This window comes from Exophiala aquamarina (assembly GCF_000709125.1).
Source record: "Exophiala aquamarina CBS 119918 chromosome Unknown aczIA-supercont1.4, whole genome shotgun sequence".
In the NCBI taxonomy this organism is placed as follows: domain Eukaryota; kingdom Fungi; phylum Ascomycota; class Eurotiomycetes; order Chaetothyriales; family Herpotrichiellaceae; genus Exophiala; species Exophiala aquamarina.
In genome coordinates this window covers 3,972,286-3,985,856 of record NW_013550584.1, presented here as the reverse complement: position 1 = coordinate 3,985,856, position 13,571 = coordinate 3,972,286, and the positions used below count along the sequence as shown (strand labels likewise).

General features: G+C 48.6%; 4 protein-coding genes across 4 annotated transcripts; 1 reads left to right on the top strand and 3 right to left on the bottom strand.

Moving 5' to 3' along the window:
• Positions 1-587: 587 nt before the first annotated feature.
• A1O9_06534 (uncharacterized protein) lies at positions 588-2,358 on the bottom strand (the record flags this gene model as incomplete). Its single annotated transcript, XM_013405744.1, has 2 exons — positions 588-1,878; positions 1,928-2,358. 2 exons carry the CDS (start codon positions 2,356-2,358, stop codon positions 588-590), a joined length of 1,722 nt encoding a protein of 573 aa, XP_013261198.1.
• Positions 2,359-6,489: 4,131 nt separating this feature from the next.
• A1O9_06533 (uncharacterized protein) lies at positions 6,490-8,251 on the bottom strand (the record flags this gene model as incomplete). The annotated part of the gene is made up of 8 exons (XM_013405743.1): positions 6,490-6,660; positions 6,714-6,845; positions 6,898-7,036; positions 7,084-7,226; positions 7,276-7,365; positions 7,414-7,511; positions 7,559-7,778; positions 7,889-8,251. The coding sequence occupies 8 exons, from the start codon at positions 8,249-8,251 to the stop codon at positions 6,490-6,492; spliced, it is 1,356 nt and encodes a 451-aa protein (XP_013261197.1).
• Positions 8,252-9,171: 920 nt separating this feature from the next.
• On the top strand, positions 9,172-10,854 carry A1O9_06532 (uncharacterized protein; the record flags this gene model as incomplete). Its single annotated transcript, XM_013405742.1, has 5 exons — positions 9,172-9,362; positions 9,413-9,712; positions 9,763-9,917; positions 9,963-10,161; positions 10,212-10,854. 5 exons carry the CDS (start codon positions 9,172-9,174, stop codon positions 10,852-10,854), a joined length of 1,488 nt encoding a protein of 495 aa, XP_013261196.1.
• Positions 10,855-11,199: 345 nt separating this feature from the next.
• A1O9_06531 (uncharacterized protein) lies at positions 11,200-13,248 on the bottom strand (the record flags this gene model as incomplete). The annotated part of the gene is made up of 1 exon (XM_013405741.1): positions 11,200-13,248. One exon carries the CDS (start codon positions 13,246-13,248, stop codon positions 11,200-11,202), a length of 2,049 nt encoding a protein of 682 aa, XP_013261195.1.
• Positions 13,249-13,571: the final 323 nt, after the last annotated feature.

The following is a 13,571-nucleotide window of genomic DNA, read 5'->3' as shown; positions in this document are numbered from 1 at the left end:
GGCTTGGTTTCGGCGAGGTTGCAGTACAGTTGATGGGAGACCAGACGGCAGAGGAGCAGGGTCTTCGCTTGTAGACGGAAGAGGACTGAGAGGTGCGCACTTGGGTCTAAGGACTAGTGATGACCGAAGTCGTAGGAAGGCGGACCGTAAGCAAGGGATATCAATGGCAGCAATAGGTCGTGGTACAACTGTGGTGTTTGTTGTGTGGCTTGAGGTCGAATTCTGGGGGAGGCAGGCATCACCCGAACATCACGATGATGGATAAGCAATAAGCGGAAGGCGCATGCGGGCAACTCCAGTGCACTTGCCCCACCAATTTCGTTCAGCCTGATGGGATGTTCCGGTGACCAGATATCCACTTTCATAAAGCCTTATGTCACCTCTCCTCATTATTGACTGCTCGGGCTGGAGTCACCGTGGTGCAGTGATGGGATAATATCGGCACTGCCCTTGAAAATTCTCTGCCGATGTGAGAAACTTCGTCTCATAGAGTTCTTGGTCTAGTCATCTTCTAGTGTTAGGTTACAACTGGAGACTACTTGGTTGCACTTATTCATTCCCAATCCCTCATGAACAACTAGCTAATCCTATCCCCCGCGTATCTTGGTGAGTGTGAACCCATCATCCTCGCTTTCGGACCCCCTTCGTGCTTGCTGTGCCTTTGCCTCGCTTGATAACTGGGCGGATCGGGTCTTGGATTCACTGTCCCTTCTCTGCTCAGGCAACGCTGCAACTGAGGTGACAAAGCTCGATCGATGTCGATTCTCACCTAGCATGAATGAGAACGAGGAATCCATCAATGATGGTCGCGACTTGTGGCCTGTAGAGCTACCGCCGTTCTCGCCACTACTCGCCGCATGAGGACCTGGAGCTGTCGGAACTGCCTCCTTCTTCGGCTCAACAATGGTTATATCTTCGACACCGTGAGCTGAAGTTTCAGCAGAAGGTGTCGATGATTCTGATTTCGCTTCATCCGCTTGGACCGCTGCGGTCTTCTGTGGGAGTTTGGGCAGGCACTTTTCCTCCTTCGACAGGGGTATTTCTGGCGGGATCGGAATATCATTGTTGGCAAGGTATACCGACACAAATTGAATCTTCGCAAGGCTCATGTTGAAACTCTGATCCGCATCCTCTGGATATTCAGAACTTGCAAGTTTGGTAGAGCGGAGAGCTTGTAGCGCATCGTCAAGCATCCTCGCCAGGGTTTTATTGCGCGTTTCCAGTTCCTCAATTTTGCGCCGAGATACTTGTCGGATTTCCTCTGCTCTGCCATCCAACGACTTGCGTTCCGTGTCCAGTATGTCGGTACTCGGCTGTCTCGAATGTGACGTCTGATAGTTGTTCATATTACGTCGGACCTCTCCCACCGCACTTCGGACGGCTTTGGAAACATTCCAACCTTCAGTTCGCTTCTGTAACCCGCCAGCCACGTCTTGGAATAATCCTTCCAGCTGTCTCTGAGGTGAGGCAAACCTTCCCGGAGAGGCACTCGGCGACTGACGATGCTGTATGATCCTCGTATTTCGTATTCCAGATTGACTACGACTACCAGGAGTTTCATTCACCTTTGGACGTCGCCCAGTGTAACGTAGTATCAATGTAGCCCCTGCCTGCTCGTTCCGATTCTTGTCCAGGAATGTCGCGTCCCGGACCAATTGTTGTGGTCCCTCCTGACTCTGAGGCATACTGTAGTGTGTCAGCGCTGTAATCGCCGTGGTATAGTCTGCTTCCAGCAAAGTCCATCTACATCTCAGCAACATCGCAACGCACGTGAGGTCGACGACATCAGACCTGATATTCTCGGCAAAAAGAAGGTCCCAAATCCGTAATACTTCCTTGAATTCAAACTCTCGCCCGAACAAAAGTCGAATCCATCGGCTAGACGATACCGTGAGTTGTTGGTTTTCCCATGAAAGGAACGACTCACATGGAATAAATCTGGGGTAGAATTCCTATAACCGTCAAATGTGAGGCCAGTTCTGGATCAATGGCAATCAGTATCTCCTCATGGATTTTCTTGCTCCTCTCTACGATCGGTGACGAATCTCTGTTTTCTCCGATCTCGTAGAACGCCTTCGCCGTCTGCATCACTGCACAGAAGAGGCTGAACGCATCGTGCTCGATGTATTGACTGTCTAGAGTCTCCAACATGAGGTTAATACCCTCAGCCTGTTTGTCTATGTTTGCAGTTGTCACGAGATCGATGCCATCTTGTTGAATGATCCAGAGAATTGGTGCCAACAGCTCGTGCATTCCCTGCCGATATCCAATATCCGGATTCAATTTGGAATATATGAACAGAATATCCAGTAGTCTTCTCTGGGTAGCTGGTTCTCGGAAGAAGTAGTTGTCTTGCATACAGCGTGTTACGTCCTGGAAGATTTCTTCTCTGCTCAGTTCATCCTGTCGGAGCGTGGACCATGGAGACTTGGCTTTGTCAGATGTCAGACCCTCAAGGCGCAAGTAAAGGGATTAGACCGTACATTTTCATCGTCCGCAAGCGGGTCAGCGGAGGAATGAAGGTCATTCGGGTGGTCGATAAACCGTAAGAAATGGTTTCGCAGTGAAGTGTAAGCCGAACGCGATTCTGCGAGTTTCTTTGGCCATGATCTTTGACTCAAAGGGCCGTAGAGGAGGAAAGCCTAAGACCATCGACAGACATTCAATTGTAGAGATGCATTAAAACCAACCTTCCAGCAGACGGAACGCAAGCCATCTTCACATGGGTCAAAGCCGTCGCCATCCCGCAAGGCTTGCCGTAGATCTACTCCAATCGAAGTGCTAAATAGCGAAATCCAACGGCGCCTGGATATGTTAGAATTGCAGCAGCTAACTGATCACATTATCTCACTGTATATCATCCAATGTTCGCATGGCCATCAAAGGGCTGAGAAATTCAAGAGGCTTGAACAAGATATAGGAGGAAGGACACGAGCTGACAGGCTGAATCCCGACAATCTGACGTCGTGGAGGGGAATATTTCTTGGCGGATTTGCTGACCACGTGATAGTTCAATACTGGACTGGTGCCAGAACGTAGATGGATGCATTTCGGTTTGTTTGGAAAATGATGCAGGAGATCTGGAGACTAGTTGAAGAAGAGAAGAAAAAGGAGTCTGTGGTTAATTAATTATCATAGAAATCAAGTTCCTAATTACAATTATGTGGTTATGTGATACAAGATTGAGACAAGTCCAACGGTATATGTGGTGGCATAAATAATCGCTCTTCAAATGATGTTAACCGGTCTCCCTTGAAACTGGAAATGGGAATGCTGTAGCTTCGTGGATCGAGCTGAAGGTCGCCGCAAAAGTGCTATACCAGCAAAGCGGCCAAAGCCTCCACGCGTAATCAGCCTTCAAAGACTAGGAAATCGAGGTTGGTGATGGGCTGCGTGAACCACGCATTCGACATGGAATTGAAACCATCATCAGTCCAGATGGAATCGAAGAGGTCAGTGTCGTCATTTTCTGTCAACCCAGGAGGCCTTGCGTTGTCGGTAACGTCTGCAATCTCCACGACGCCGCCTGGCATACCATGTTTCTCAGCCTCTATAAATCACGTTAGCAATAATGAATGACAAGGCCAAAGATTCCGCGGAGAGCATACTGTTCCTCTGAACAGCTGCGTTAGCAGCACCTCTTGAGGACTGGAGTTTGTCCCTCAGTGATTTCAATACTTGAATAGCCTTTTCCGCAGACTGTATTCTGCCTCGATGATATTCTAGAATTAAGAATACCTTTTCCCAAGGGCCGGAAAGTTCGACTGTACTCATGTAAGGTCCCTTCTCTGAGCAGGATGCCGTCGCCGCTAAAAGAACAGTTGCAGCGGAAAAAGTGACTATCAAGCCCATGAGTGTTGTCATATGAACAAAGTGGTGAGCGCTCAACTTACAGTAAACAGTGTACCAGACCGAATTCCGCATCATGGAATACAGGTTTGTATGAATAGATTCAATCAGTGCACACGCAGTTTTGACGCAGATTTCACAAGCCTTTGCAATAAAATGCTGTTCAAACGATACCGAACCGAACTCTATGTCCGATACGACGTGGCTGCGGTCATCGTTACAGGCGGCTAGCAGAACAGGTCGAAGAAGTAACATCCTAATGTACAAAAACCTAGATTTTTCATGAGCTAACAAGTGGAATTAGATGAGCAAGGCACTCACCTGCACAACAAGACATTTGCTTGTAAGACAAAGCACTCCCTGCGTGATCCCATCTCGGTTAGTTGCACCGTCAAATAAGGTGGCACTTGCCGCCAGAACTGGTCAAGAGCTGAATTGAGTCTCATCATAGTCTGGAGTCTCTCCGGGCTCAAAAATTTCCGTTCACGAGAAGATTCGCTACCGGAATCATGTACATATAGTGTTGTAAGGATGTCATTCAAAATCTCGAATAGTCCGATGCTCTGAACGAAGAATCCCATTTGAGACTCACACCCTTCGTGAAGAGTCTCCGCTGCGGGATCTGAAAGGAGCTCCTCATCGACCGCGAGTGGAGCTGTGACCACGCAAGCATGTGTCAACATCGTTGGTCGTCCAAAACACATGGATTGAAGTCTACAAAAAGGGTCAGCAGGTGAAACTCTTGAAAAATGAGAGAAGACAACCTGTCGAGGATTACGCAATTATGCCATATGCGACGGCCGACTTCTCGATCCAGGAGACTGGAACATTCAGCATCTCTATGGAGGCCAACCGCTTGGGCTGCACGAATGGCCAGACCAAGAGTATTCCAGCACCTAGAAGCATGCTGCGTACTTTGCAGGTAGATACTTGTCAACAATAGGAACTGAACGCTCTCAACACTGGCAGCCTCCAAGACAAAACTGGAAGAGATCGATTGAGAGCGATTATAAAATTCATTGGCGAGCGAAGGGCGTTGTGAAACTTCAACGTAGTTGCTGAATTGACATCCCATAGCAAAGATTACATTGAGAGTGGACCAAAACACTCGGGTTTCCGAGAAGGATGCCTGGGTGGGTTGTGCGCCGTCTGAGGTTGAAAGCCACAAGCACTGGTACGCATGATTGATGGTGCCTTGGTGGACGATGGGATATAGTGGATGGGTGTAGCGCCAAAAGTTTTCGAGGAAATCGTCCGCAAGCCGACGACTAGGCAAGAGCGACGAAGCGGGATCACTTTGAACCGTATTCCCACTATCACCCTGCATATATTTCCGCATCCCGCCGGCGGTTATTGGTGGCTTATCAACCTTCTGAACAAGAGAACGAAGGAAAGAAATGGTGGAGGAGCTTCCATATACCAAGGTGTTATCTTGAGTCAATGCCTGTGGGGATACTGTTGCCAACCCATCGATTGATCCAGGATCTTGCGGGCTTGGTAAAATCATGCCAGCCTACATGAGCCGGATCAGACCAGATCAGATCGCACAAGAAGCTTGTTCTCAAAACGTACCTGGAGGTGTTGCAGAGACCTTGGAGTGTGCGACTGCGGGCTGGTATCAGGAGAGTTACTCTGTTGGCGAGCTTCAAAGTGGTCTCCCCTAAGGCCTCTGAGCAAAAGGGCATTCCTCTTTTCAAGATCTCTGATTTTCTCCTCGAGAAGAGAGACATGCCTGGAGATGGTTAGTGGTCTTCCCGGCTTTCTGAGCTATCTCCTCACCTTTGTGTTGTAAGAAACGATTCTTCATAATGGCAGGAGGCTGCTGCTTCGCGCCGAATGCAAGCGGAGCAAGCGGGCTGACGACCATCGCATCGTGTTTTTCGGTCCCGACAGTACGTGCAGGCTAACGACACCTTGCGGCGTTTCTGAGAAGGAAGTTTTTCGGTCTGTGGCGGATAGTAACGACCTTGCGGCATTGGTAACTGATTGATATAACGGTTGGAATTGCGCAGCCGAAGTACCAAGCAAGACTTTCAGTCCAAGACAGCGCCAGTGAAGTCAATGAAGAGCAACAAGATGTGGAACTCTTTCGAAGTTAGGATGTAAAGTAACGGAGAGTATTCTGGTATTGGCATGACATACTTCCTCGGTACATAATTTGCGTGAAGTTTTAGTTTAGGGTTTTATCCCCACTCAAGGCTTGCATCGGATTGAGTCAGAATATCACCGTCGGGGCCTCAGTGCTCTCCAAGGCTACTTAGGTGTTCCACCGACTAAAGTAGAGAACTATGTTTCGCGGTCCTTATTCTCTACTGAAGCTCAAGTATGTAAGAACGTTAAGGGTCTACCTGACGGGCAGCAATGATCTAGGCAGTTCTATATACCGAGTCCTTTAAAGCCAGAACCATTGGCTCACCTAAGCAGTTCTTTCCCTCAGATGCAATAAAAGCTTCGCTCCCGCAGGGCCCGCGTTGAAAGTATCATACATCCGCATGTCCTCTATAGTCATGCTTGTGTCAATGTCACCGTTAAATCTCAAGAAAAAGGCAGCCACTACTTTGGCAAGCTCCATCTGTGCAAGGCTGGAATGCATTTGGGTCAACCAAAGGATCTAGTATTAAATATAGAGCAGAGCCAAACTTACTTGATCCCAAAGCATTTGCGAGTCCCAACCGAAAACGGTGTGAATGCCTCCTTGCGCGTGCTACCTGACTCATCCTCTTCAAGCCAACGCTCAGGAGAGAATTCTTCCGCCCTTGGATATGCGGTTTCGTTGCGATGAATGGTGTAATTCTGAGTTCCGACAATTGTCTAACCGTGTAAGCTTGAGGAAATCTGCGGAGAGAGTCCAGTTGGACACTTACACCTTTAGGCACCGTCACTCCTGCCACCACTGCCTCCTCTCTGGCTGTCCGAGGTAGGGTAGCAATGATTGTTGGGTACAGTCGCAGAGTTTCGTTGATGACTGCTTGTAGATATGGGAGTGTACTACACGTCTGTTCCATCCATTAGTCCTGATCTTATGTCCCTGAATTGGCTTTCCCTCACCTTGTAGTCCGGGACAATGCATGGGGTGTGGTAGTGCTGCCTTAATTCCTCGTGCAGTTTCTGGACGACATCCGGTCGTCTTAAGCAAGCCCACAGCAGGTACACCAGGGTATTTGCCGTCGTTCCGCTGCCTCCAAACCTGCAACTGTCAGTCTGAGAAACCCTTGGTGATTACAAAACACTCACATTCCACCCATACATTCTTCAGCAAGCTCTGAGTCTGTCAATGGCCGTCCAAGAAAGGCGTCCTTCTCCCCACCCAGAACGCTGCGCAAGAAGGGTGTTCGCGCCTGCCTCTCGCGGCAATTCTTGATGATTTCGATGGCGTACTATCCCGAGGTCAGTGCCGAAAACACGGAAGTAGTTGTCTCCTCCCACCTTCTTCCAGGCCTGTACGTCGCGAAAACGTCCTCCAATTCGCCCTGGGATATAGACCCCCCACTTTTCAAGTATGGGCATCAATTCTTTCTATCAATTGATTAGTTATCTTCTCCTGGAGACAGAGATTTTGCATACATAAATGAATGTAGGCCTCCAAGCTCTAAGGTACGGCATGACTTCATGTGCTTCTCCCTTTCGCACAGATCCAGGATCTTCGTCAAACATTAAATGGTCTGAAGGTTAATTAGCACATTGCTTTCCACGGCGCTACATAACATACAAACAACATCAAATCCAAGCCAATGAAGCCAAGGATATACATTGATTGAGCCTCGGTGGGATATTGCTGCCCACCCATTCAACATTGCTTCAATCTTGGTTGACATATCATCTTCGAACTCCAACATCGCCGCTTGAGAGAATCCCCTCAAAAGCAGCTTGCGGCGTTGTTTATGGGCTTCTGCGTCTCTGAGACTGGCCATCAGCTTGACAATATCGACCTTTCCCATGAAATACATACCTGAAACTGAACAAATGGTTCTCGTGGAAGATCTTCTTTGCGCGCTGGAAAAATGAGTGCCTGAACCGAATCTGGTCTTCGTAAACTTACATAAAATGATTCCTCCTTCGTAAAAATCTCAGAAGTATAGATATCTCTAACAGCAGCGGGATCCGCGAATGACAGTTCATTTGGACCAACCCTGACCACTGGTCCGTACTTGAGGTGGGCGTCATGCACCCTTTCCGATTTTCGACCATAGAAATTGCCGATACGAGCCCAGAGCCGAGTGCAACGAGCAAGTGGAGGTCCTGGAATCTTGCGAAGGGGGTGCATGAAAACATTGTAGAACACTAATGCCAGCTGGCAAAAAACAGTGAGCAGAAGAACCCAAATGGCAAGATTGCCCGCTCTCTCCATCAAAGATTCCCCTGTTTGAGCCTGGGGCTTGAATAGCGCCGACATAAAAGCCATCATTGCTACTTTCAACGACAATCGATCCCGTACGGCCCGTGAAAGGAGATTCCAGCTCGATATTACTACTTACAAGTGAGCTTTTACACAGCGAGCTCACTAGTACTTAAAGTAGGAGGTAATTGTACATGTATCGCCGATATGAGATACACCACGTCACTATCAGGATATGATCGAGGGGCTCTCCACCATGGCCTTAGGTTGCGAGGAGCCGGTCAAGGTGGATGGTACATCTCTGTCTGAAGCTACCTTATCTCCCCGAAAAGTCGGTTTGCTGGTCGCGGGCCGAGTGCATAATACATGCCCACAATCAAAGGCTTATGTTGGGTGCCTAGAGACATGTCGGGAAAGGAACCATCAATGCGAACTATGAAACTGGGAGTCATAGAGCGAAGAGAATGTGTTACGGAACTTCGTTGGAAGCCGCAGCAGAAGCCAAGGCTTCGGGGAGTTAATAATCAATCGTCGGGGCGATAAAGGAAGTGGAGTCAAGGATCAGCATCCGAACCTCACAACGAGTCAGAACTGCTCCAACTCGCTACACATGAGCACACCAGATCTGAAGTGGACCCATGGCATGCCTTTGCCGGTTCAATCTCTCCGACTGCATTAGAACCTCAATGTCTTCCCGAATCCGCCAAGTATGTCTTGTCCTCCCCGTGGGGTAGTAGGGATGAGATCCGAGGATGCCCCTTACTATGACCATCTCATTCTTTCAAGGCATCCACCTTCTACGTATAGCTGAACACATCCGACCCGGGGAACTTGGTGAAGTGAATGACAGAAGGTCGGAAAAGCAAGATATTCGAGTCAAAGCACAGGACAAGCAACATCCATCTTTCACGAGTATAAAGCCACTGGAGCTCCCTCTCGGTGGTCAAGACATTACAAACCTCGCTTAGTCCACTCTAGCTCATATGATGGATGAAAAGACATCGATGGCGACCATCGATCAACACGATATCGATCAAAAGTTGTCTGAAGCCTCCGACCATGTCCATGAGGAAGCTCTCTCGATCGACCCAATGGATGACCGAAAGCTCCTTCGCAAGGTCGACTATCATTTGATGCCTATAATATGTCTCTTGCTGCTGTGTCTCTTCGTTGATCGGTAGGTCCCCTTCCCTAAGCTCTTCCATTTGCGAAACTCACCACTTTCAGAATCAATATTGGAAATGCACGCATCCAAGGCTTGGAGGCGGACCTGGGAATGGCCGGAAGTGACTACAATATCGCGTTGTTTGTATTCTTCATCACCTACGTCTTGCTCGACGTCCCGTGCAATATTATGTTGAAGAACATGCGGCCATCTGTGTTTTTGAGCATCACCACGGCTTGCTGCGGCATTGTCACAATCGGTCAAGGAGTCACGAAGTCCTTTGCTGGGCTGGTGGTCTGCCGGGTCTTGATAGGAGTCTTCGAAGCAGGCTTCGTGCCGGGTTGTGTTTACCTCATCTCGATGTAAGTAAAAGCCCAACGAAATGGAGATTATGCTGAGCAATTTATATCAGGTACTACAAGCGCCACGAACTCCAACTGCGAATCAATATCTTCTATGCCACCTCGATTATCGCAGGAGCATTCTCTGGCCTGTTGGCCTATGCAATTGCAAACATGGACGGCGTTGGAGGGTACGAAGGATGGAGATGGATCTTTATTCTAGAAGGTAAGCAAAGCATGACATCCAGTATGAGAGTCTGGCTGATGGTAGAAGGTGCTTTCACTGTGCTTGTTGGTCTTTTCAGCTACTATCTCATTCCCGACTGGCCAGAAACCGCAAAATTCTTATCTGTCAGCGAGCGCAAAGCCCTCTCGGATAGGCTTACAGCTGAAGCATTTGACGCCAGCATGAACCACTGGAGCAAGGCTGCTGCTCGACGCATCTTTGGGGACTTGAAAATCTGGCTAGGGTGAGTTTCCCTTGACACCTGAAGTGGTAACTAGATCTGATGATTCAAAGGGCATTGATGTATCTAGGGATTGCAACAACCAACTATGCAACGCTGTTCTTTACCCCAACGATCTTAAGGCAGCTTGGATGGACGGCTGTTAGGGCACAAATCATGTCGATTCCAATCTACCTTGCGGCAACGGCCATTGCGTTGTTGGCCGCCGTACTCAGTGACAGGCTCAAACACCGGTTTGCATTCATAATTGCAGGCTGTGTCATGGCCATGGTAGGCTACGCTATTCTATTTGCAATGCTGGAGGTTCCAGTTGGGGCCAGATATTTCGCTATCTATCTCATTACATGTGGCTGTTGGCTTACACAGCCGACCACTGTTGTCTGGCTGAACAACAACCTGGGAGGCCATTACAAAAAGGGGGTCGGTGCTGCAATTCAACTTTCATTGGGCAATTGCTCAGGTTTGGTAGCATCCAACATGTTCCTTGCGCGCCAGGCGCCTACGTATCACTTAGGATATGGACTTGGTTTCGCTCTCGTCTGGATTTGTGTCTTCTCGGCAATCACCTTCTTCTTCTATATCCACAGAGAAAACCGATTGCGAGATCAAGGCAAGAGAGACGACAGGTTCAATCTGCCCCCAGAGGAGTTAGGGAATCTCGGGGACGATCACCCGAATTTCAGATTCACATATTGAGTAGACGCTTGGTTTACGATACGGTGGAAGGTGATACAAGAGAAACTCGTGGAGCCTGGGTTGACAAAGTGACAGTGATAGAATGGTGTTTGGCGTGGAGAAGCAGTCCTGCGGGATGACCTACAAAGGCGAAGAACGGTACTTTCAGGATTGAATGCCAAATACTGCCTCGAATGGAATTGATAAACCCTGCTTCTTGCAACCAAATTTTTGGAGATCACGACACGAATTTCTAATCTCAGGGTCCCATGGGTCCCATCTTCGTTGGCAATACTTCGATTTACGTTTGCACAGTCTAGGCTATATGGCGGTCACTGCTTAGGTTAAACTGGCTGTCCTTCTGTCTTATACTTGAGATACAGAGTCATCAGAGTGTTTGGATCGCAATAACTCAGCAACGTCACCGCGCTCTTTGGACGTAACTTCTGGGTGTGTCGCATACCATAAGGGTGTATACCCTTCTCGATCTCTGGACTGGGGATCAACTTTACCATCAGTAAGGAGGACTTTCACCACAGCCTTATTTCCATTCCCAGCCGCATTCGAAAGTGCTGTCCGACCGAAATCATCACTCGAGTCAGCATTGATCTTTCCGGTATTGAGCAGGCCTTTCGCCACATCCCTACGTCCATAACTGGCCGCATACGAAAGTGCGGTATTCCTCGCGTTAGCATCGACATTACAGGTCTTGAGCAGCCACATAACTATAGCGCTCTGTCCCGCTAAGGTGGCATCTATAAGAGGCGTCCGGCCTTTCTTATCTTTCGATTCAAGATCGACTTGGCCGGTGCTGTGTAAAAGTTTGACGATGCTCTCGTAGCCGCAAGCGGCAGCAAATGAGAGCGCCGTTGTGCCACCCTCGTCTTGCGCATCTACATGCGCACTACCAACATCGAGTAATAATTTGACAATAGGATCGTAGCCGGAACTAGCGGCCTGGGCCAGTAGCGTCCGACCACGGGCGTCTTTCGTGTTGATATCAAGTTCGCCCGTATCAATTAGTAGTTTAAGAGCAGCTTCATGTCCGTTCTCAACCGCCCAATATGCTGCCCACCATAGGGCTGTCCTTCCGAGTATTCGCTCTTGTGACTTTACGCCAGTATCAGTTTCGAGAAACAGCTTAACGACACTCTCGACCCCGAAATATGAAGCGACCAGGAGACAGTCAAAGTGTTGTGCTCGGGGAACATATCTATCAGAGACTGGGGTCTCATCCACCATAAACCAAAAGGCGGGATCGACCACATCAGAACATAGTCTGAATGCTAATGACACCGTCGCGGTGCTGTTTTCTAAATGGGCCTTGCGGAAGTGGCTAGCCCGATTTTGGACACAATATACGAGCATGATGTGGCTATCAAGGAATTTATTCCTGTATCTATAGCAATCCGCAGTATCAAGCTTGTCATTTGTCCATAGCAGTCGCCACATACATATTTCCGCTAGAACACGATGAGAATCTGCAGGCAGCAGTGAATGTCGCCATCGAAGACTGTCTACCTCACGGCTGAGGGAGTCCCCTCGGTTGCAAGTTTCTGTTTTGACCAAGAATTCTTTTGCTGTTTGATGGAGCAAATAAATTTTCGAATCTATAATGACCACGAGTAGGCCGCAGATCTCTCGAACAGTGTTGCGAAATCGACTTAGTGGTTCCAGCTTGAGGTCATTGAATGACTGGTGATTTTCTCTGATCGCCAAAGCCAGTGCCATCTCTTCCAGCGAGAGCGGTCTTTCAGCTGCCACAACGATATGCAGAAGTCTCTTCGCCTTTGTAGGATCACGGCTCCTGCAAAGGATTTTGTCGTAAGCCGCTTCTACTGTTTCAGGAAGTTTGCGGACCTGGGCCCGTAGAGACTCCTGGCTGATGTCGATGCTCTCTTGAATGATTTCGAAAACAAGGTGAACCCAGAGATATGTCCGATTGGGTACACTGGTTAGCTCGTCCTTTAGGGTTTGTTGTTCTTCTGGAAGGAGGTCCAGCCTGGTACTCAGCTCTCTAACTCTGAATTTTATGACAGTGTTGATTTCCTGCGAGATCTTCTTGACCTCGGTCTCGTCCTCCCCACTGAGATGGATGGTAGGGACAGTATTCCCCAGAGAGGTGCACGCGCGTTGAATATGAATGTGTGGCCGACTACTTAGCAGGAATTTCAAAACAACATTGCTTTTGTGAGTCCGGTCGAGTTTTCGAAAGGCTTCGGCCAGCTGTCGTAGGCCTTTCTCTTCGCATTCATCTAGAGCATCTAGGATGCAGAGAATTTCTCTAGGCTGTTGGCCTTTCGCCCTATCGACCTCTGGTGTTTTTTCCGCTGTTATTTCGATGAGAATATCCCACAGTTCTCGAAACGAGCCAAGCAGTCGCTCTCCACCTGCCTCAAAATGTTCGAGAATCATGTTCGAAAGGAGCTCGGGCTTTTGAGCAAATATCTGGCGCAAGATACAGCATAAGCAGCTTTCCAAGCTTCTCTGGTCTTCGAAATCGTCTTTGAAGAAAAAGCAGCAGGTAGTTCTTGTCGCTGAGCTTTGGAGCACGTTATCCACCAAATATTTCGCTAATACTGACTTTCCACAACCTGGATCTGCAGATACCCAGAGCAAGGTTGAGGACTGAGTCTTCTGCCAAGTTTGGAATAAGGGATGATTTGTGAACCACTCGCAGGTTCCGTCAACCCGCTCCGGGTTCCTGTCCTTACGATCTCTGTAGGGAGACGTGTAGA